This window comes from Natrix helvetica (assembly GCF_964273705.1).
Source record: "Natrix helvetica genome assembly, chromosome: Z".
Lineage (NCBI taxonomy): Eukaryota > Metazoa > Chordata > Lepidosauria > Squamata > Natricidae > Natrix > Natrix helvetica.
In genome coordinates this window covers 84,934,445-84,955,729 of record NC_138554.1, presented here as the reverse complement: position 1 = coordinate 84,955,729, position 21,285 = coordinate 84,934,445, and the positions used below count along the sequence as shown (strand labels likewise).

General features: G+C 41.6%; 1 protein-coding gene across 3 annotated transcripts in view; it reads right to left on the bottom strand.

Moving 5' to 3' along the window:
• The window catches only part of TOPBP1 (DNA topoisomerase II binding protein 1), an 80,225-nt gene that overhangs the window by 10,898 nt on the left and 48,042 nt on the right, over positions 1 to 21,285 (bottom strand). For 2 of the 3 annotated variants that reach the window (XM_081971285.1, XM_081971287.1), the window contains exons 18-24: positions 13,130 to 13,273; positions 12,086 to 12,170; positions 11,707 to 11,899; positions 11,362 to 11,585; positions 6,822 to 7,000; positions 4,205 to 4,319; positions 3,868 to 4,031 (exon numbers count right to left, since the gene is read on the bottom strand). In XM_081971285.1, the coding sequence (XP_081827411.1) occupies positions 3,868 to 4,031; positions 4,205 to 4,319; positions 6,822 to 7,000; positions 11,362 to 11,585; positions 11,707 to 11,899; positions 12,086 to 12,170; positions 13,130 to 13,273 (1,104 nt within the window). The remainder of the gene's footprint in view (positions 1 to 3,867; positions 4,032 to 4,204; positions 4,320 to 6,821; positions 7,001 to 11,361; positions 11,586 to 11,706; positions 11,900 to 12,085; positions 12,171 to 13,129; positions 13,274 to 21,285) is intronic. The other variant, XM_081971286.1, reaches the window with a different exon arrangement.

The window sequence follows — 21,285 nt, the reverse complement described above, 5'->3', positions numbered from 1 at the left end:
TGTAATGCTCTTTACATGGGGCTTCCTTTGAGATGCACCCGAGGACTGCAGTTGGTCCAGAATGCGGCCGCGCGGGCAGTGATGGGGAGTACGAGGTACTCCCATGTGACACCTCTCCTGCGCGAGCTGCACTGGCTCCCTGTAGTCTTTCGGGTGCGTTTCAAGGTGTTGATCACTATATTTAAAGCGCTCCATGGCATAGGACCTAGCTACTTGCGGGATCGTATCCTGCCCTGTACATCCCTGCGACCAATTCGCTCTCACAGGGAGGGACTTCTCCGGGTGCTGTCCACCAAGCAATGCCAGAGGGCGGCGCCGAGGGGCAGGGCCTTCTCTGTGATGGGCCCAGCCCTCTGGAATGACCTCCCCCCCGACATTAGGACAGCAACCGATCTCCGCTCCTTCCGCACGAAACTCAAGACCCACCTGTTCCAACTAGCAGGCCTGGCCTGAATTATAGCTACTTTCTAATCCCTCTGGATAAAATTTTAAATTAAGTTTGACTCTGGGTATTTTAATTTTTTTTAATTGCATTTTGCTGTTCTTAATTAATTGATTATTTATTTATTATGTGTTGTACATTGCTTTTTATATCTCCTCCTTGTTATTTATTTGTTGTGTAATAAATTGTACGCCGCCCCGAGTCCCTTGGTGGAGAGGGTGCGGCATATAAATTGGATTAATAAATAAATAAATAAGATATCAAGCTGACCACAACTCCTCCCGGGCCACACACCCAGAGGTCAAACACAATGCTGATGTGGCCCTCTATGAAATTGAGTTTGACACCCCTGCTGCAGTTTAACAAAGATAGCAGCCCACGGCATTTCAGTCCTTTCAGCAGTTCCGCTTAATTCTTTATTGTTCTGTTTATGGGCTGAAATTGTGCAAAGAAGTAGACAGGAATCCCAAAAGTACTTTTTCAAAAAGCAACTGGACTTTGTTTTTCCTTTTAGATGTTTTGCTTCTCATGCAAGAAGCTTTTTCAGTATGTATGTATGTATATGTATGTATGTATGTATGTATGTATGTATGTATGTGTATATATATATATATATATATATATATATATATATATATATATATATATATATATATATATATATATATATATATATATATATATACACACACACACACATACATACACATACGTGTGTGTGTGTGTGTGTATACATATATACATATATACATACACACACACACACTAAACCCCAAAATACACTAAGGCAGAAGCTTGTCCACCCTAAGGATAAAATACCCAGACGTGACTGAGCAATGCGATATATGCAGTACAATGCAGTGAGACATGTACCTATTTGTACTTTGGAGAAACAAAACAACCACTTCACAAATGCATGGCACAACGTAAGAGAACAATCCCATCAGGACAACATTCAGCAGTCCCATTTGAAAGAGAAAGGTCACTCTTTTGAAAAGAGCAAAGTCCACATTCTGGATAGACAGGACTGCTGGTTTGAAAGAGACATCTACATTAAGATTGAATAACCCTCTCTCAATAAAGAGGGAGGGATATGACATTACCTATCTCCTGTTTACATCACAGTCCTTTGAGCAGTTCCAAGAACATTCCACACCCATTTGCACTATTTAGGTGACCATGAAGGCAGAGATAAACCTCCAAGTGGTCTCAACAACTCTCAAAGAGCGCTAATGACCAGACGACTGCAAGCAATATAAATCCTTCCATCCTCCACCATTCAGTCGGAACTGAAGAAGCTGCTTGGTGAGAAGCAAAATGTCTTCAAGGAAAAACAAACTCCAGTTGCCTTTTGAAAAAACACCTTTGGGACAACCATGACCTGCATGACTGGGAATCTCCATAGACAAGTAGACAGGAGAAATATTCTTAATTAGGATATATTTGTTGAAGAGTGTTTATGTAAAGTGTGTACTAAGGAAGGTAAGGAAAATAACTGAAAGGACATACTGGAAAAAGCCTATTTATCAATGACTTTGCATCCTGTGATTTCCTGCCTTCTTAAGACACTAAGAGAGATAGGTTTATATTGTCTCCAAAAGTCAACAGGTAATCTTGGGAATATCTATGCCTATATATATGTATATATTATACATTGGTTGGATTCAGATAAATATTTATTTACCATGAAATAGATATTGGGACATTATGTTCTAGAGCAGTGGTGGCAACCCTATGGCACGTCTGCCAGAAGGGGCACTCAGAGCCCTCTCTGTGGGCATGTGTGACATCGCCCCAGCACAGAGTTCATCAGAGTTCGACAATTGAGGCAGCCCTGGTGGGATCAGGCATCTCGCGGGGTAGCTTGGGGGCGAGGTTCTCGCCCTGGGAAAAAGGGCGGGGGGAGAAGAGCCTGATGGAGCTGGAGTCCTCTTCTCTCCCCCCCTTCACTTTGTCCTCGCACTTTGGGTCCTCACACTTTGCCAGGGTGAGGACCCCACCCACTAAGCTGCCCCATGTTCCCACAGAGGCTTCCCCAATCCCCTTCTCGAGCTTCACCCCCGGAGGAAAAGAAGCAAGGAAAGTCTAATGTGAAGCGCTTGGTTAGAAAGAACTAGAACCTTTCTCCGCGGCGGATGGGTAGCACCGAAGTCACAGGCCCATCAGGCAGTGCCATAGACAGCCCTTGCTTGGCCGGGACCTGAATTAACTGTCTTAATTTGGCTACTAAGGGAAAGTAACCACCTGAATCATGATACGTACAAGCCTCATCCATATAGCACTCTAAATCATAAAGGGATTTTTTGGCTTGGTAAAGTCAACAAAGTTGACCATTTTGAGCAAAACAGTGCAAAATATGACATAGGTTGCATGAACATGTCATTAAACATATTCATTGATGAAGTTCTAGACTGGGATCATACTAAGGCACAATAGGATTTGTGGTAGGTTGTGTTCCTTCAGAGAGCTTTGATGAAGCTGTTAACACAACTTGCCTAATAGAGTCTTTTATGTGCCCAGCATGTTGTACAAACTAAGTATTAGAATCATAATTTAGTCTCTGAAAAAAGGAGGATGGATGGATTACTTCAGTTATCAATGACTGGGTAATTTGTAGAGTTTAAAACAAATGTTGAATGTTGTTTTAAAATAATATAAAACAAAATAGAAATGAGGATAGAAAAAATTCCTCACCCTCTCCAAAGAAACCCAAGATATATTCCAATGGTGCTAGTACTTACAATTAAGACTCTTTTTGCCAAAAGGGCTAATAAACACAATAGCTTTTAATTGCTGTAAATCGTCCCTAAATCAATAAATTCTCAATCAAGTGGTTAAATTGATAGGGATGTTAGCCATTGTTAGCCCATGTGTAAATGGATCTGAAAATATTTGTCTGATTGTGTAACGCAACAGACGTATTTGACAGTCCACAATTAGACGGAGCATTGCAACCAGGAATGCTTGGTGTCTAAGAATAGATGAAGTGGGACATACACTTGCTAGAAAGATGAATGGGAAACCTGTGTTTGATTTTAGGATTCAAATCCTCTATTAATGTTGCCCAAATGTATTTGGGGACAGAGCTGCCATCTGCAAGATTCCCTCTTTGAGGGAGATGGACAGTTCAGAAATGTTAAAAAATAATTAAATAAAATTATGGTTGAGATGGGCCCAAAATTGTAAATATCAAAAGTTGTTTGTATCATTGAAAGCTCTGTTTTGGGGTTTTCTTTTAAGACAAAATATGTTAATGTATGAGTTGTTTTTTCTAAACTAAAACCGCGTTGTCACTTTGTGATAAATAAGTGGGTTTTGGGTTGCAGTTTGGCACTCGATCTCTAAAAGGTTCACCATCACTGGTCTAGAGTGTAAATTACATTAAAATATTAATGAATTTTAAATGGTCTTAATAATGTTAATACCTTTACAAAGCTGTGTGCTGCTCTGCATGCTTCCAAATAGGAACGATGAAGCACCCATTTTCCTGCTGCCATTGATGCCAAGAATTTCTCATTGCGAAGAGGCTGTCCCACAATTGTATGTGTGCAGCTTGAATCAAAGCATTGCTTCTCCAACACCACTCCCCCTAAGGAATATATTTTTGTATTGTTATTTTAAATCAGAATTCCTTTTGTAGGAAAAGCAAATTTAGGAATTTAAGAATTATTCAGTAGTTCAAGCAGTTCAAAAGAAACATGACTCAACATCTCTCTATGAGAATCAGGATACAACACTCCAAAAAGTCTTTGAATCACCTACCTAGTTCTTCAATTAGCTGATAATAATTAATTCGTTCCTGAGGATTAAGAGAAGAGAGCTGAAATCTGTGCATTTTTGTTGGTTCTTCATAGTCCTTTTGGTCAATTTTAGTGATCTGAATATAAAACAAAGGAAAAAAACTAAAGGGTGAATAGGATGCATTCTAATTAAAAATATCTTCTTACATAAAAAATTATTGCATATATTTAGCAAGCCATCTTACATAAGTTTAGACTAAGTTATCAAACTTAAATTATCATGACTACAGTTCCAGTCCTTTAAGAAGCAGGTTATCAAGTCCCCCTTTTCACATATTGCAGTGCTACTACACTATCATTTATTACAGTAATACACTGCCACTATTTAGTATATAATAATTATAACAATAACAATAATTTGTGATACATTTTTAAATGTTCAGTTGACTGAGTTTCATGTTTAATGAATAGAGGAGGAAATAACAATAACAACAACAATAATGGTCAAGATGTCACAGTGGTTGGGGGCCGAAGTGTACCGTTTATTGATATTGCTACACCAGGAGATGTCAGAGTCGAAGAAAAATAACTGGAAAAAATCACGAAATATGGCGACCTGGCCATTAAAACAACACAGCTATGGATAAAATATGTAACAGTGATACCCATTGTCATCTGGGCACTTGGTACCATGTCCAGGAATTTTACAAAATGCATAAACAAATTGCAGCTTCCTGCAATAACACCAGCAGAGCTGCAAAAAACTGCGCTACTTGGAACATCATATATTTTAAGAAGATACTTGGTTGATACCTAGGACGCTGGCAGCAACCCATATCAACCTTTACCACCAATCAATGGTATTTATGACACATTTTTAAATGTTCAGTTGACTTGAGTTTCATGTTTAATGAATAATAATGATTTTGTTCATCATACAGTCAGACAGATGTTCAGACTGGATTTGGCACTATGGTCTACCTACTGAATCCTGTCCAATGACTAGTAGAACTAGATGACCTACAAGGTCCCTTCCAACTCTGTTAATCTGTAACCTAACCTGGGATACGCAGATGTGGATATTTCATGGTGTTACAGATATTATTGCAGGATGTAAGCTGTTCCGAGTAAAGTTGCCTTTTGCAATTGACTGATGGTGAATTTGTCAATACCAATGATGTTAAAGTGATGTTTCAGTTGTTTTGGGATTGCACCCAAAGCACCTATTATTATTGGGACTATCTTTGCTTGCTTCTGCCACAATTGTCTAGATCAAGGTGTCAAACTAGGGGCCTGCAGGCCAGATGCGTCAAGTGCTGGCCACCCCACTTTTAGCAAAGGGGGGGAAGTTGCAATACATCACATGACAACAACATGATGCTGCAAGTTTGACACCTCTGCTCTAGATGATTCTAAAGGCATGCATGTAGGTATCTGTTCTGACCCCCCCTCTCCACGCCTGTGAATAAACCATAACACAGGCTTGGCTGTTTACCACTGTTTAATTACTGAGATAACGAATCCTTTGGCTGAGGGCTCAGACTACTCATGTTCAATAGAGCAACCCAGATAATTCGAATGAAGTAACACAGGTAGTCCAAATGAGCAGACACGGCTAGAATACATAGATTTTCTTAACTACTAATTCGAACGGTTGTTTCCTGCAAATGTCTCCTCCCAACACTTCACCTATAATCCCTCTTGGGAGGGGCCAATCCACAACCACCTGTGCTTAATTATCTTCTGTGAGTCTGCCTACAGAGTTGCTGCTTCCTTTTCTCAGCCCTTCTCAATCTAGCATCAGGGACAAACTGCTTTTGATCCTCCCCACTGCTCCATGCCTCAGGCGCCTTCTGGTGGCGAACCAGCCTCTGTGGTTCCTGCTCTGAGTCTGAACCCTGCATAGGGTCCTCCACATCGTCCAGGGCAGACTCATATGGTTCCTCGCTATCCAAGTCCATCAGCAGCTCAACCAGATCCTGCTGGGCCACAACAGGTATCGTATCTCTCTACTAGTAAAGATGACCAATTAAATTCCAATTTCTAGTTTCTTAATCAAGAAGAATAAAGTCAGAAATAGTCAATTGCAATTAAATATTAAACTTAGCTACTATGAATATTTATTACGAATTTTGATGTTTAACTTAGGGTTTCCGTTGAACTTTGCAGCATTGGCAGGAGTTTAGTTTTCCCAGGCTTTCAACTAAATTTTAATCAAGGAAAAGGATTTCTGGCAGGCTAAGAAGAGAATTTAAACTGATCAGTTTCATGAAAGGCCTGTTCAGCTGTCTTCCAGGTGATTTTTCATAAACATTTTAAAAAATTGTATCGTTGGTCTACCTGGGGGATGAGAGAACTAAATTCATAGTCAATTCAAATTCTGTGAAGTGAAATCCATTATTTTAACTACAAGTCACAATTTACTTCCTGTCTGGATTCAACGTCTTCATTACTCTTTAGCAAATAGAAGAAATTACAAGATTGAAAGTAAATGTTGGGAAACTTCTGAAATGAACATTTTTTCTGTCTTGTACATCTACTATCTATAATTTAATATTATCTTATTGGTAGCTCCTAAGAATATTTCAAACTAGAGATACAATTTCTCACTTTATGTGTTACTCTATGTATCCATTTACCATGACAGAACATACATCTCCTTTTGGCTGAGGAGCGACTGGAGGATTTGCCAATGGAAAAGCAATAGCTGGAGCCAATGGAGTTGGGATCAGATGATCTTCTTTTATTGGTGTTTCTGGATTTCTAATTAGAAGACTTGCAACCTCCACTGAATCAATTTTCGTTGAATCATTAATCCCTTAAATAAGAAAAATATTAGTGCATGATTTTTCATATTTGATGGAATTGAACAGTTTAATGAGCAAAAGCAAATAAAAATGGACCAGTAAAAAAGGAGCATGATTTAAACCTGAATACTGAAAAGCAAAGTTCACACGAGTCATTTCCAATACTACAAGATAGCTATCTACTTAATAGTAGGTAACTATTTCAACATAAATTGAATTTTCTTCTGAATAAACATGATTAAAGCTACAACCCAAGCTTTATAATAATAAGTTTGAATTTATTAGCCGCTCCCTTTCCAAGTAGGACTCGGGGCGGCGTACAATGGGGCATATAAAACACAGAAAATATATAAAAACACATAGGCGTACATACAGAACATACATACAGATACACAAACACGGACTCGAACTCGGAGGAGGTAGACAATTTACATCATATAGACAGTTAAAAAACCCGCATTAAGATACCCCAATTATAAAAACCCCATATAGAATTAAAATTTAACGTTTAAAATACAATTTAAAACCAGTTAGGAGGAATAAGAATAATTACGATTGAGCCAGGCCAGATAATTGAAAGAGGTGGGTCTTCAGCTGTACACGGAAGGAGCGGAGATCGGAAGTAATCCTGATGTCACGGGGGAGGTCATTCCACAGGGCTGGGCCCACCACAGAGAAGGCTCTGCTCCTGGGTGTCGCCCCCCGGCACTGTTTGGCGGACGGCACCCGGAGAAGTCCCTCTCTGTGTGAGCGAATTGGTCGTAGGGATGTGTGAGGCAGGATGCGATCCTGCATATAACTAGGCCCTGTGCCATGGAGCGCTTTAAAGATCATAATCAAAACCTTGAAACGCACTCGGTAGACCACAGGAAGCCAGTGCAGCTCGCGCAGGAGAGGTGTTACAGGGGAGTATCTAGTCCTCCCCATAATCACCCGCGCGGCCGCGTTCTGGACCAACTGTAGTCTCCGAGTGCATCTCAAGGGAAGCCCCATGTAGAGAGCATTGCAGTAATCCAGGCGAGACGTCACTAGCGCATGGGTGACTGTGCGTAGGGCATCCCGGTCCAATAAGGGGCGCAATTGGCGCATCAGGCGAACCTGATGGAACGCCCCCCTTGCCACGGCTGTTACATGGTTATCCATGGACAGCCGGGCATCCAGGAGGACGCCCAAATTGCGCACCTGTTCCATGGGGGCTAGTTGGACGCCCCCGATGGCCAGGGATGGAAGCACCTGGTTGAACCGGGAGGCCGGAAGCCACAGCCACTCCGTCTTGGAAGGGTTGAGTTTTAGTCGGTTGCCATCCATCCAGACCCGTACGGCCTTCAGACACCGGGACATCATTTCGACGGCCTCATTGGGGTGGTTCGGAGTGGAAATGTATAGCTGAGTATCATCAGCATACAGATGATATCCCACTCCAAAACCACGGATGATCTCGCCCAGCGGTTTCATATATGTGTTGAACAGGAGAGGCGAGAGCACCGATCCCTGTGGCACTCCACATGTGAGTGGCCTCCGGGTCGAACTCTGCTCCCCTGTCAACACACGTTGCGTCCGACCAGAGAGGTAGGAGCCAAACCACCGTAAAACGGTGCCTCTGACTCCCAGCCCCTCTAGCCGGTGCAACAGGATACCATGGTCGATGGTATCGAACGCCGCCGAGAGATCTAATAGGACCAGGATAGAGGAACAACCCCTATCTCTGGCCCTCCAGAGATCATCAACCAATGCGACCAAGGCCGTCTCCGTGCTGTGACCGGGTCGGAAGCCGGACTGGCGCGGGTCTAGATAATCATTTTCCTCCAGGTGACGTGGGAACTGCTGTGCTACCACACTCTCTACAACCTTCGCCAAAAAAGGAAGGTTGGAGACTGGACGATAATTGGCTAGGTCCGTTGGGTCCAGGGAAGGCTTCTTGAGCAGGGGCCTCACCACCGCCTCTTTCAAGGCGGCCGGTAGAGACCCCTCACCCAGCGAGGCGTTCACCAGGCCCAGGAGCCAGTCACGCGTGACCTCCCAGGATGCCAGTACAAGCCAGGAGGGACACGGGTCCAATAAACATGTGGTGGGTCGCAGACGTCCACGCAACCTGTCCAAATCCTCGATGGCAACCGAGTCAAACTCCTCCCAAAGCGGTCCCTCAAGACTCGCAACGGGCGTCTCTACTGAACCACTGAAAGGGGTCCATCCCATCCGGATTTGAGCGACTTTGTCCTGTAGATAATTCCCAAACTCCTCTGCTCTACCCTGTAAAGGGGCTTCCCGTGGTCTCTCAAACAAGAGGGAACGGGTCACCCGAAACAGGGCGGCAGGGCGGTTATCTGCAGACGCAATAAGAGCAGCGCAATGTTGACGTTTGGCCGCTCTTAGTGCCACAAGGTACGTCTTCAAATATGCTCGTGCCTGTGCTCGGTCAAATTCGGAACGGGAGGATCTCCAACGACTCTCTAGGCGTCTCTTGTGGCGTTTCATCACCCTTAGCTCCTCGGTAAACCAAGGTGCCAGGGTGGTTCTTCGTCGCAGGAGAGGCCGCAAAGGCGCCACCCGGTCTAGGGCCCCGGTAGCCGCACTATTCCATGCGACTACCAGGTCCTCTACTCGGGGGCGGGTCAGGTCCACAGGAGGTGGCCCAAGTTCCGTCTGGAACCTATCCGGTTCCATCAGGCGCTTGGGGCGGAACCATCTAATACCTTCCAGTTCCGCCTCCTCGCGGCGGGGGGTAGCACCAGGGAAGTCCAGCCGGAGAAGTGAGTGATCCGACCATGACAGGGGAATAGTGTCTAGATCCCCTATTCCCAGATCACTCATCCACTGGCCAGAGACAAAGACAAGGTCCAGCGTGTGGCCTCCCTCGTGAGTAGGGCCCTGAATTAACTGGGTCAGGTCCATGGCTGTCATGGAAGCCATGAACTCCCGAACCCCCTCAGACGCTTCTCCCATCGACGGCAGATTAAAATCCCCCATCACTAAAAGTTTGGGGGTCTCAACCGCCACCGATGAGATCAGCTCGAGGAGTTCAGGCAGGGCCGCTGACGTATAGCGAGGAGCCAGGTATACTATCAGCAGGCCCAACTGCCTCCCTGGGCCCCATCTCACGACAAGGGACTCACACCCGGATGTCTGTGGCACAGTGAACTCTCTCGGCTCTAAGTCTTCCCGGATAATCACTGCTACCCCACCGCCCCTTCCCTGGGCCCGAGGCTGGTGAAATGCTCGATAACCTGGTGGGCACATTTCCACGAGGGGAAGACCTCCCTCGTGGCCCAACCAGGTCTCGGTTATTCCTGCGAGGTCCGGCTCCCCCTCCAAAATTAGATCGTGGATGAGGGGGGCCTTATTGACAACGGACCTCGCGTTGCATAACAGCAGTCTCAGGCCTTGGGTCTGTAGATCCTGACCACCTAGTATGCAGGGGTTGGTACAAACGACCGGGAATGACCAAAAACCCCGGTCTCCCAACCGACTACGCGCTCTTGATCTGTCCTCGTACCTGCCCCTCCCCACGACCGTTGGTATCAAAGAGCCCTGCACAGGAATGCTATCTTCCCTCTCCTCCCCCACTCCGCTCCCTCCTCCTTCGACCACACCTAGACGCCTGGCTCTCCCATCCCTCCTGACCTGTACCTCCCCCCCATCCCTGGAACCCCTTATAATTTTTAAAAGATTTTTAATTAAAAAACCCCTCAATGTGCGCTTCCGCCACATTACACATGAAATAACAATATATATAATGTAAACACAATTACATATAAGATAGAATAGAACAGAATTCTTTATTGGCCAAGTGTGATTGGACACACAAGGAATTTGTCTTTGATGCATGTACTCTCAAGTACAAGTTACCTCGTCAAGAATCATAAAGAACAACACTTAATGATAGTCATAGGGTCCAAATAAGCAATCAGGAAATAATATCAATTATAAACATTAGGTTAATCCAAACACGTCACAAAAATATGTTCTAAATTCTACTTCAGTCTCAGTACAAATTTCTGAATCCAAACATTTTGCATGAGAAAGGATTTCAAATTCATCAAGACTATAAAAACATAAAAATAAAATACCTTCCAGGCAGATTTATTAAAAAGAATAAAGCATTTAAAGTGCTCATGTACAAAGTAACAAATAATCCAGATAACCTTGACTACGTGACTCTTTGCTTTTCTATATAAATTTTAGAAGCTCCACAAATTGTCAAGCACTGAAATGAAAGCAATATACCTAATTCAGCCCAGATATCTTCCATGTCATAAATAAAAAATGATAAAGGCAGCTAAATTGTGCAGTTTTTAACTACAGATTCTCATGCAATAATGAAATCCAAACTCAAATGCTGAAATGCCATTCTGCCATTTATGCTGCAACTTACCCATTTCAATAATGTTTGTATCACTCAAAGACTTTCTAAGTGAAAGTTCTCCTGGGGGCACTGCAGTAGTTTGAATTTGTTCTGAATACTGTGAAGGACTGTTAGGCCACTGAAGGTTGCTGGCAAGCTTTGCTCTCTCCTCTCTTGCTGTAGGGTCATCCCAAATTATCTGTTCATTCTGGGATGGCTCAGTATTGACATCAATTGCTCCATCATGTGACTGCCTGAGACATGAGGATATATAGCAAGTGTTTGGAAAAAAAGGAGGACATAACGTAAGCTGCTCTGAGCAATTTTCCTAAGATAACAGACCTGAAATCTTAAGATATTCTAGTTAGTAGCTACCTTAAAGCTTCCAAAATTCTACTGCGGCCATTACGAGCAGAACGAGGTCCATCTGGAGTTGCTGGAGAATTCTCAAAACCATTCCGAGATAAAGAGTTCCTTTGTCTTTGCAGCTTTGCTAAAGTTGTGGCAGTCATGATTTCTTGGAGTTGCTTCTGAAAGTTTTCCCTCATTTCCAATGTCTGTGTTAAAACTTAGATACAAAAGAAGAATCAATAAAGAATCTATTACAATCAAAACACACCAATTGGCCTTCTATTAAAAACTGCAATAGATCCCTTTTTATGTCACACTTTTCCCATTTCACAGTCTAATTTTTTAAAAACTCAATGAAAAATTCTAGTACTTAATAATCGGGGCCAAATACACAAAACGTTACCTCCTTTTGGTTCATGCTCCTTTTGTTCAACTTCATTTATTTGATCAATAACTTTTTTTGTATCGTTATCATTCAGTGAATTATTCTGAAATAATTGAATAACAAAACAATTCAGGATTAAAAAGTATATACAAAAACCCAAATAATACACTATAGGCATCAGTAACTACAACTTCTGAAGACAACTTGTTCCACTGATTAATTGTTCTAACTGTCAGGAAATGTCTCCTTAGTTCTAGGTTGCTTCTCTCCTTGATTAGTTTCCACCCATTGCTTCTTGTCCTGCTCTCCGGTACTTTGTATAGCTTGACTCCCTCCTCTTTGTGGCAGCCCCTGAGATATTGGAACCACTGCTACCATGTCACCCCTAGTCCTTCTTTTCATCAAACTAGACATATCCAATTCCAGCTACCGTTCTTTCTATGCTTTAGTCTCCAGTCCCCTAATCATTTTGTTGCTCTTGTCTGCACTCTTGAGTCTCAACATCTTTTTTACATTGGGTGACCAAAATAGAATAGTTTTTTTAAAGAGAACTATAGCAAGGGAGGATGTATGTCTCTCTCATATACATATACATATAATTATCATCATTACCAGGTTCAGGATTTAGAAACATTTTATTTCCTCAAGCCTAGTTTGGATAGAGCAGGGGTGTCAAACTGGTGGCCCACCGGCCAGATGCATCATATAAAGGCCATACCCACCCCAACTCCATGAATGGGAAAAATGTCGCAAAACATCACATGACAGCAATGTGATGCGGTGAGCTTGACACCCGTGAAATAGAGCTTTAAACCAAAATGTTCTATATTCAAAGCATTACTGGACTGAAGTATAAATTTTTAAACTCTTTAAAAAGTTTACACATTTTAATAATGATATTCTGATTATTTCTATTATACAATAGCAAGCAATGTTTTTAAAAGTTGGTATTATCTATAACTGATATGAATGAAAGCAAATCAGAAAACCATTATTGTTATTTATACATACAGATTAATATTATCAAACTGAATGGAAGAATAGAGTGAACAAAAAATATACTTTGTCTCCTTTCCCTTCTTTTCCAGCAGAATCAAGCCTTTGTGAGAATCTGTCATCTTCCACACCACTAATATTCAAACTCATTTTAGGATTATATGTATGAGGATAAATAGATTCAGCTAGTCGTTTGTATTCTCGTGCGCTCTGGGAAGAAAAAAAAAGGTCAGAAAAAAAAGATTAATGCCACCACTTTAGAACAATAAATGCAGAAATAAATATTGTTTATATATGTATGTATGTATGTATGTATGTATGTATGTATGTATGTATGTATATATATATATATATATATATATATATATATATATATATATATATATATATATATATATATATATATATATATATATATATATATATATATATATATATATATATTTAAACAAACAAGCACAGACAAACATAAAACCATCTTCCAGTTTCCTAGAGTATGTCGATTGGTTATAAAACTTTTGTGCATCCTCACCATAATCTTCACTTACAATTTATATAGAATCTCTTGTTAGCAATCTAATATATGTGTATACAACTATTATCATTGTTAAACATTTATTTGACTATAACTATTATTACTTCATTTTATGTGAGATATTTTAAATTTTGAATACATTTATTTTATGGCACTTCATTACATCAATCCTAAATACATCCAGTATCTTTATAAAATTCTCTAGCATATTTCCATATTTTTTTGTCTCACCATTGATAAGTTCCATATTTTATAAAATTGTTTATCTTTGGTTACAAAACTTTTGTGCATACTCTCCATAGTCCTCACTTACAAATTATATAAAATCTCATATTATCAATCTAGTATATATGTATACATTATTATCATTGTTAATCATTTATTTGATTATAACTATTACCTCATTTTATGCAAAATATTCTAAATTTAAATAAATTCAAATTAATTTTTATTATAGCATTTCATTACATTATCCTGTATCCAATAGTAGTACAATCTTTTATCTCTTGCCATTTTTGGTATTTGTATTCAAATTTATTTTTAAATAAATCTTATATGGACATCTCTTGGCAACTTGTATTTCACTGTATATCTTGTAAAGGCTCAAAACCCCTCATCTGTTCCTTCCATCATCTTCTCTTTGATTATCACCAATGCTTCTGCCAGAATTTCTATCATTGCTTCTGCCTTCTTCTATATTCTGGAATCTGAGGTAAAATTCTAGTCTGTCGATCTCCCATTCCAATATCCCACTCTTGTCTTTTTCAACCACGCTCAATCTGCTGTCAATATTTCCAATTTTCTTATCTCTTTGTTCATCTTTTTCTTCAATTTTTTGAAATCTGTCCACATAGTTCTTCATCGTTTGGTGGATATTCTCAAATTTTCCATCTGTTTTTTCTATCCTTTGTTCAATATTCTCCTTTCTCTTTTCAATGTTCTCTGTTCATAATTGTATTTTTTGAATTTTATGCAAAATCATCTGCAATGTCACTTCCTTTTCTTTTTCCTGCTGCAACATCGTCTGTATTGATCTTTTCCTTCGGATAGTAAACACTGCCACTATATAGAATCCAAGGCTCTTTTCCAAACAAAGTTAACAATTCTCTTTCCGAGTTCACTGCAATCTTTCAACTCCAAGCTTTTCACTCCAATCCAACTACTGATAGTACCCAGAGGAGCACCTGTATAAACAATCTGTGCTCATCCCACCATCATTTTCAATAAATAAGCTCAGAGTCCTTGAAGTGTCTTACTTTGCATAAGATTATCAAATGCTCAAACAAAGAAAAGAAAAAACAATATTTCGAAACCTCCAAGTGGCAGTGTTATTTCTTTTCCTCTACTTTTACTTCCCTCTTTATATTCTTTAAATTCCAGGAAAGAAAACAGTTTTTAAAAGGAAAATACTATAGGGTGTTGAAAAAAGAAAGTCTTAAAAAAATAAAAATAAAATCAATCCAGTTTAAAAAATAAGAAGCGTTTGTAGAAATTCCAGCAGTAAAAGGATTAAAGAAAAATAACACACTAAGTTTGACTCAGGCTTAATCTCACCGCTTGTCCTTTTCGGTCTTCAATTTTAACTTTACTTTTAATCTTTTGGGGTATTCCCTCATCTAATAATAAAAATTATCTCACCAATTCGACACACTTTCTCTCCAACTTGCCTTCCGTTTCTGCAGCTGTCCAGACTTTCAGCAGCTTTAATGGCTGCTTCTCTGTTGCAGGAAAAAAAAGGTTCTCCTGGATCTACCAGGGACTTTGCGATGTCCCTGGGATCAGCAGGATGTGCCCTTCTCTATCACCATCTCTACAGGACGGTTTAGGTCAAAAAGGACTGTCCAGCGACAGAGATATCGATGGCGATCTTGGAGCTTCAAGATCATATGACCATTGCGACGTCAGCCCTGCCTCTTAAATATTGTTAATATATATTTTCTTCTTTCCTGCCTAATAGATAATGAATAAAAGATTACTTTGTTTACCCACAGAAAGTTCCAGTAAACATGTCCTAGATCACAGACCCAACCCTTTGGCCACTAGTGACTGGTTCTGTGGAAAGAAGTTTTTCCATGGACCACAGGGGAGTGGTTTTGTGTGCTGCCTGCATCCCGCAAATGGGACTTTGCTTGCTTGTGCAATCCAGTTTCTGGCATGTTGCATACCAATGCCAGTGTTCGGACCAGGGGTTGGGGATCTCTGACCTATATAGTCACTAATCAAAGCTTGCTTCATCAGATGCATGAAATTAGAAAAATAAGAGGCAGCCCAAAAGTGATGTACCATATTTTTTTCACTATAAGATACTCTGGACCATAAGCCGCACCTAGCTTTGGGGAGGAAGACTAGAAATTTTTTTTTTGCCTCTGCCTCCCAGCAATTTGTCTCCTTGCTGCAAACAGCCTAGTCAGCTTCAGCATAACCTGATTAAGCACAAGCATGATTGGCAGTGGGATCGGCCTCCTGGAATATCACCAATCAGCTGTTCCAGGTTGTGGGGATCTCATTTTTGGCCTCAGCATGCCCCATTTCGGCCCATTCCAAGTGGTGATGATTGTTGCCGCCACCTATTGCTGCTGCTACCATTGTTCAGCAGCAAGCTCTGCTGCCTGGAACAGGCCAAAAATAAGATGTGCGGAGGCCAAAAAATGGGGCTCATGGAGGCGGTGATCCCTGCAGCCTGGAACAGCTGATAGGCAGTATTCCTGGATGCCGATCAACTGCCAATCAGCTGCTCATGCTAAATCCAGCTGTGCTGAAGCTGACCAGGCTGTTTGCTGCAAGGAGGCAAACTGCTGGGAGGCAGAGGCCGAAAGGTGAGGGCCAGTGGGCGGGGCTACAGCAACATTTGCTCTATAAGACAGACATTTCCACCCACTTTTTTTGGGGGGGGGGGAAGAAGTGCGTGTTACAGATTGAAAAATACGATAATGCAAGAAGAAATAATTTATTTCACTTCTGATCCCATCTTTCCAATCCTATCTTTTGGGGGAAGGGAAGAAAGCAAAAGTAAAAAAAAAATTAAGGTCTTAATTGCTTGACATCATCATCTCTATTATACTACTGCTGCTGCTGTTGCCACCATTGCTACTACTGCTGAAGAAGGAATACAGAATTCCTTCACTCAAATACAGAAGATAAACTGTTTCTAGCGCAGTCCTTGAGATATTTTTGCAACATTTTATTTTTAAAATTTTAATTTAAACAAGTGTGCTCTACCCTTCAAAATCAAGATTTTGTATTGCATAACACTCAAAAACAAAACATTCTTTGATTTAGAAACTTCTTACTTAGCAGCATTTATTCTTGCCTTTTTAGGACAGTGCTTCATTAGATGGGGAAGAAACAAGATGGCAGCAATGGAGGAAGCATTGTTACATCATGGGGAGAAAAGTTGTTATTAAATGACAATAAAACAGTAGGAAGTGGAGAGGGAAAGATAAGTTATAGAAAAAGAAAAAAGATTGGTGAAAGGAAAAAGAGGAAGGTTGGCGAAATTAGAATAGAAAGAGCCCAGCTGCAAGGCCTACCCAAGAGACCAGAGGTCCATTGAAATGAGGTGAGTGGAAAGGCAAATGGACTGAGGACAGCAAAACCAATTAGCGGTGAGTGAGTGGGGTCAGCTGCAGAGCAGGGAAGAAAATCAGCGATGGGACGGGGAGGCCACAGACAGAGGGCAGCACAATGACCAGTAGAGAACAAAGCAAATGAGAGAACGAAGCAGGGAGGACGGAGAGGAGAGGCAAGCTTGCTGGGGATCATTCAGGCAGTCCTGTTTGCAGTGTCCCCAGCATGACGGACCAGCAAATGGGAGCCACATGGCTGCAGAGCAAAAAGCAGTGGCAGTGCAGCAGGGAGAAAAGCTAGCAGCAGCAAGGGGCAGCGAGATTGAGCCTGAGAGCTGGGGAAAGAGATAGTGGAGCTGAGTGGCAGGCTGAGAGTAGACCAGATAATGGAGCTGAGCCAATCGGAAAACTGAACAGTAGGCCAAGAGAGCTGACCAGAGTAGAGACGAGGCCGAAAAGACTGAGCATCGAAAGACAGAACAGAGTTGGCAAAGAAAACAAGAGGCCAGAGCAGTGAACAACATAGGCATTATACATAGGTGAAATAAATAGGCAAATGATAAGGACAAGAGTGGAACACTACAAATCAAGGAAGAATAAGGTCAATCAAATAAATAAGGCAAATCTTAAAAAATAAGGTAGGGAGGAATTGCAGCTCAAAAACTTTAAAAACATATAGGGAATAAAAGGATGAATAAAATTAACATAAGCCAGTTAAATAAGGTAGAAAACAAGCACAAAAGCAGAAAAGGGATAGCAAAAAATCCATACTCTTTCTTACCTCTAAAAGAACGAGCAAAAAGAAACAAACTCATGGAACAGGTGACTGATACTATTGTGGTATGCAACGTATGTTCCATGTTTGTGCTTATGCCCAAAGAACACCCAAATTATAAATGTATTAAATGTAAGCTATGTGAACTACTAGAGGAAAAAGTAAGAGATCTTGAGGCAACTCTAGCCAAACTCAAACCTACGCAAGAAAGCTATACCCAAATCAAGCCAAATAATGAACAAATAACTCCTGGATAATTTGACCCTGCTGATAAACCCTTAGAGGAAGACAAATGGAAGTATCTCACATATACTGTGTTTCCCTGAAAATACAACCTACCCCAAAAATACCCCCTAGTGAAATGGGCGGGCGTGACAGAACCCTTCCCTTCTCTGGTCATCTCATGGCTGCTCGGCCCCTTAATCACAGCCCTCGGATCATCTGAGCCAGCGAGGGCTGAGAATTCTGTTTCTCCGGGCGCCTGGAGATATTTCCGGTGCATTGTTGTTAGCCCCAGCCCTGCCCACAGCGCCAGGCACCCTCACAGCCAAGGGCCCCTCTGTTCTGCAGCTCACCTTGTGGCTCTGGAGCAGGCAGTGACCATGGTTTGCACTCCACCAGGCCTGGAGCTCAGGTGTTGCTCAGGCTGTTGCTAAAATGAGGCAGAAAGGCATGCGGCTTGTCAGAATCGGCTCCCCCCCCAAGCCTCTACCTGGTTGCTGGTGCTTGAGAAAAGGGCGGTCGGCAGGCAATTTTAAAAGATTGTGGGAAGTGTATGCTTATGGTAGAAGCAAAGCACAGGCTGTCCCTTTCAAGCAATCAAATGTCTGTTTGTGTGCGTGTGTGAAAGAGAGGGGGGGAGGGAGGGAGGGAGAGAAACAGCGGAGGGGAGTAACAGCATTGCAGGCAACGCTGTTTGAAAGGGTTTCCTATTGGCCGTCTCTCTCTCTCTCTCTCTCTCTCTCACACACACACACGGTAGAGGGCAACCAGGTAAGGGGACTGAGCCTCCCCTGCCCAGAAGCAGCATGCAGCCTCTCACAGTAACAAGAATTGCAGGCAATTCTGGAAGATTGTGGGAAGCACGTGCTTACAAAAGAAAAAGCACAGCCTGTCTCTTTCAAGTGTCCCTTCAGAAAAGGACGATCAGCAGGAAAATGTGGAGGGGTTTTTTTCCTGCTGATTTCTCAAGCAACATTTTATCACTTGAAAGGGACAGCTGTCTGTGTGCGAGAGAGAGAGAGAGAGAGGGAGGGAGAGAGAGGGGGGGGGAAATCCCTTTCAAACAGTGTTGCCTGCAATTCTTGTTACTCTCCTTGCTATTTCTTTTTCTCTTTCACTCACTCTTTCTCTCTCACACAGAGACAATTCATTGCATGAAAGAGACTGGCTGCACTTTGCTTCTACTGTAAGCACAGGGTCCCCACAATCTTCCAGAATTCCATGCCGATTCCGACAGGCCACATGGCTTTCTGCCTCATCGTAGCAGCAGTTGAGCAACACCCAAGCTCCAGGTCTGGTGGAAACAGTGGTCACCACTTGCTCCAGAGCCACAAAGTGAGCTGTGGAAGAGAGGGGCCTTCAGCTGTGAGGTTGCCTGATGCCATGGGCAGTCCTAACCATTTTTTCAGGGGTCAAAAGAAAATAAGACTGGGTCTTATTTTGGGGGAAAATATGGTAGAAGGAAACACAATAATCAAAGAAAGCAAGCAGCATACATCTAACTAATCCCTACAACCCAATCTAACCCAACCAGAAGGAGCCCCATTAAAGCAATCAATTTCTGCTTCTAGATGAAAATATGCAGAACCAAAATCTTTCCCCTCCAAAAAAACATGCAGACACTTAGAAAAGAGACAGCACCAAATATTCCTAAAAATGTCACACTGACAAACTTACCTGAGATAAACAGAACACCCCAGACTGCACCCTCCTAAAAAGGAAGGTGAATGTTGGTGATAGGAGATTCCATTCTCAAAGGAACAGAACCAGCCATGTGCAGATCAGATACAGCATCTAGGGAGGTATGTTGTCTCTCCAGAGCAAAAATCAAATATGTGGCTGAGAACCTAACCTAAATAATTAGGCCCACAGATTACTCCTCCTCCTTCACAGTTGGACGAATAACACAACGAAGAATCTGAGTGCAATATTGAGAGATTATAAGCAACTAGGCAACAAAGGAGTTAGGAGCGCAAGTGGTGTTCTCATCAGTACTCCCAAGAAAGGGCAACACCCACTGAGGGGAAAAAGAATTCTAGAAATAAACCACTGGCCAAAGGGTTGTTGTCATCAAGAAAACTTTGGTTTCCTGGACCATGGACTACATTACCTTCAGGAAGGATTCTTGGCAAGGGATGGGCTGCACCTCATGAAAACAGGAGAAAATGTACTCAGAAAAAGACTGGCCTAACTCATCAAAAGGGTTTTAAACCAGGGTAGATAAAAATTGATGAGTAAAAATCTATCTAAAGATAGTTTTAAGATACATTAATAATTTAGTTTATTCGGCATGAAATGGAGCATAGCATGAGCTATATATTCTGCAATATTGGGACTGTCAGTGAATCAACAGCAGGTCAGAGGAGAAGCTGCTGTAGTACAGAGATGACAATTTCTCTTCAAAAATTATGATTTAAATCAACTTGATTTAAATCAAATCCATCCTGCTTAATCAAAAATTGAAGGAGGAAAGTGACCAATCTTTAGAATCTCTAGAACACAAAACCAATCATAAAAGCCAAGAAAACAAATCAAACAATGAAGTAGGGAATGAGAAAAAACCTCAAACAACAACTAAGTGATGCAGGAAACATACCTACACACAGGCATAAAAGTCTTAAGTGCTCAAATGCTCAAAGCTTGGAGAACAAATAGGGTGAACTAGAAGCAATAATACACGAGGGTAGATATGACATAGTTGCCATTAAAGAAACCTGATGGGACAAAACCCATGACTGGAATGTACTGAGGGATAGATATAAATTGTTCAAAAGAAATAGATCAACAAAAAGAGGTTGAGTTGCACTATATGCAAGAGATCACTACATACCTACAGAAATGCACATGATCAAAGAATCCAGAATCTATATGGGTCAATATAAAAGAGGAAAAAGTGACATTGCCATAAGTGTATATTACAGATCACCCAGAAGAAGAAATAGATGAACTCTTTGTCAACCAGTTAGCAAGAAAGCACATAGAAAGCATACCACAGAAAGCATATAGAAAGCATATAGAAAGCATACCACAGTAGTAACAGGAGACTTCAAATATCAACTGGGAGACTAACTCTGCAGCGAGCGGGAGATCAAACATATAAACTGAGGCATAGACTCAAGTTCAC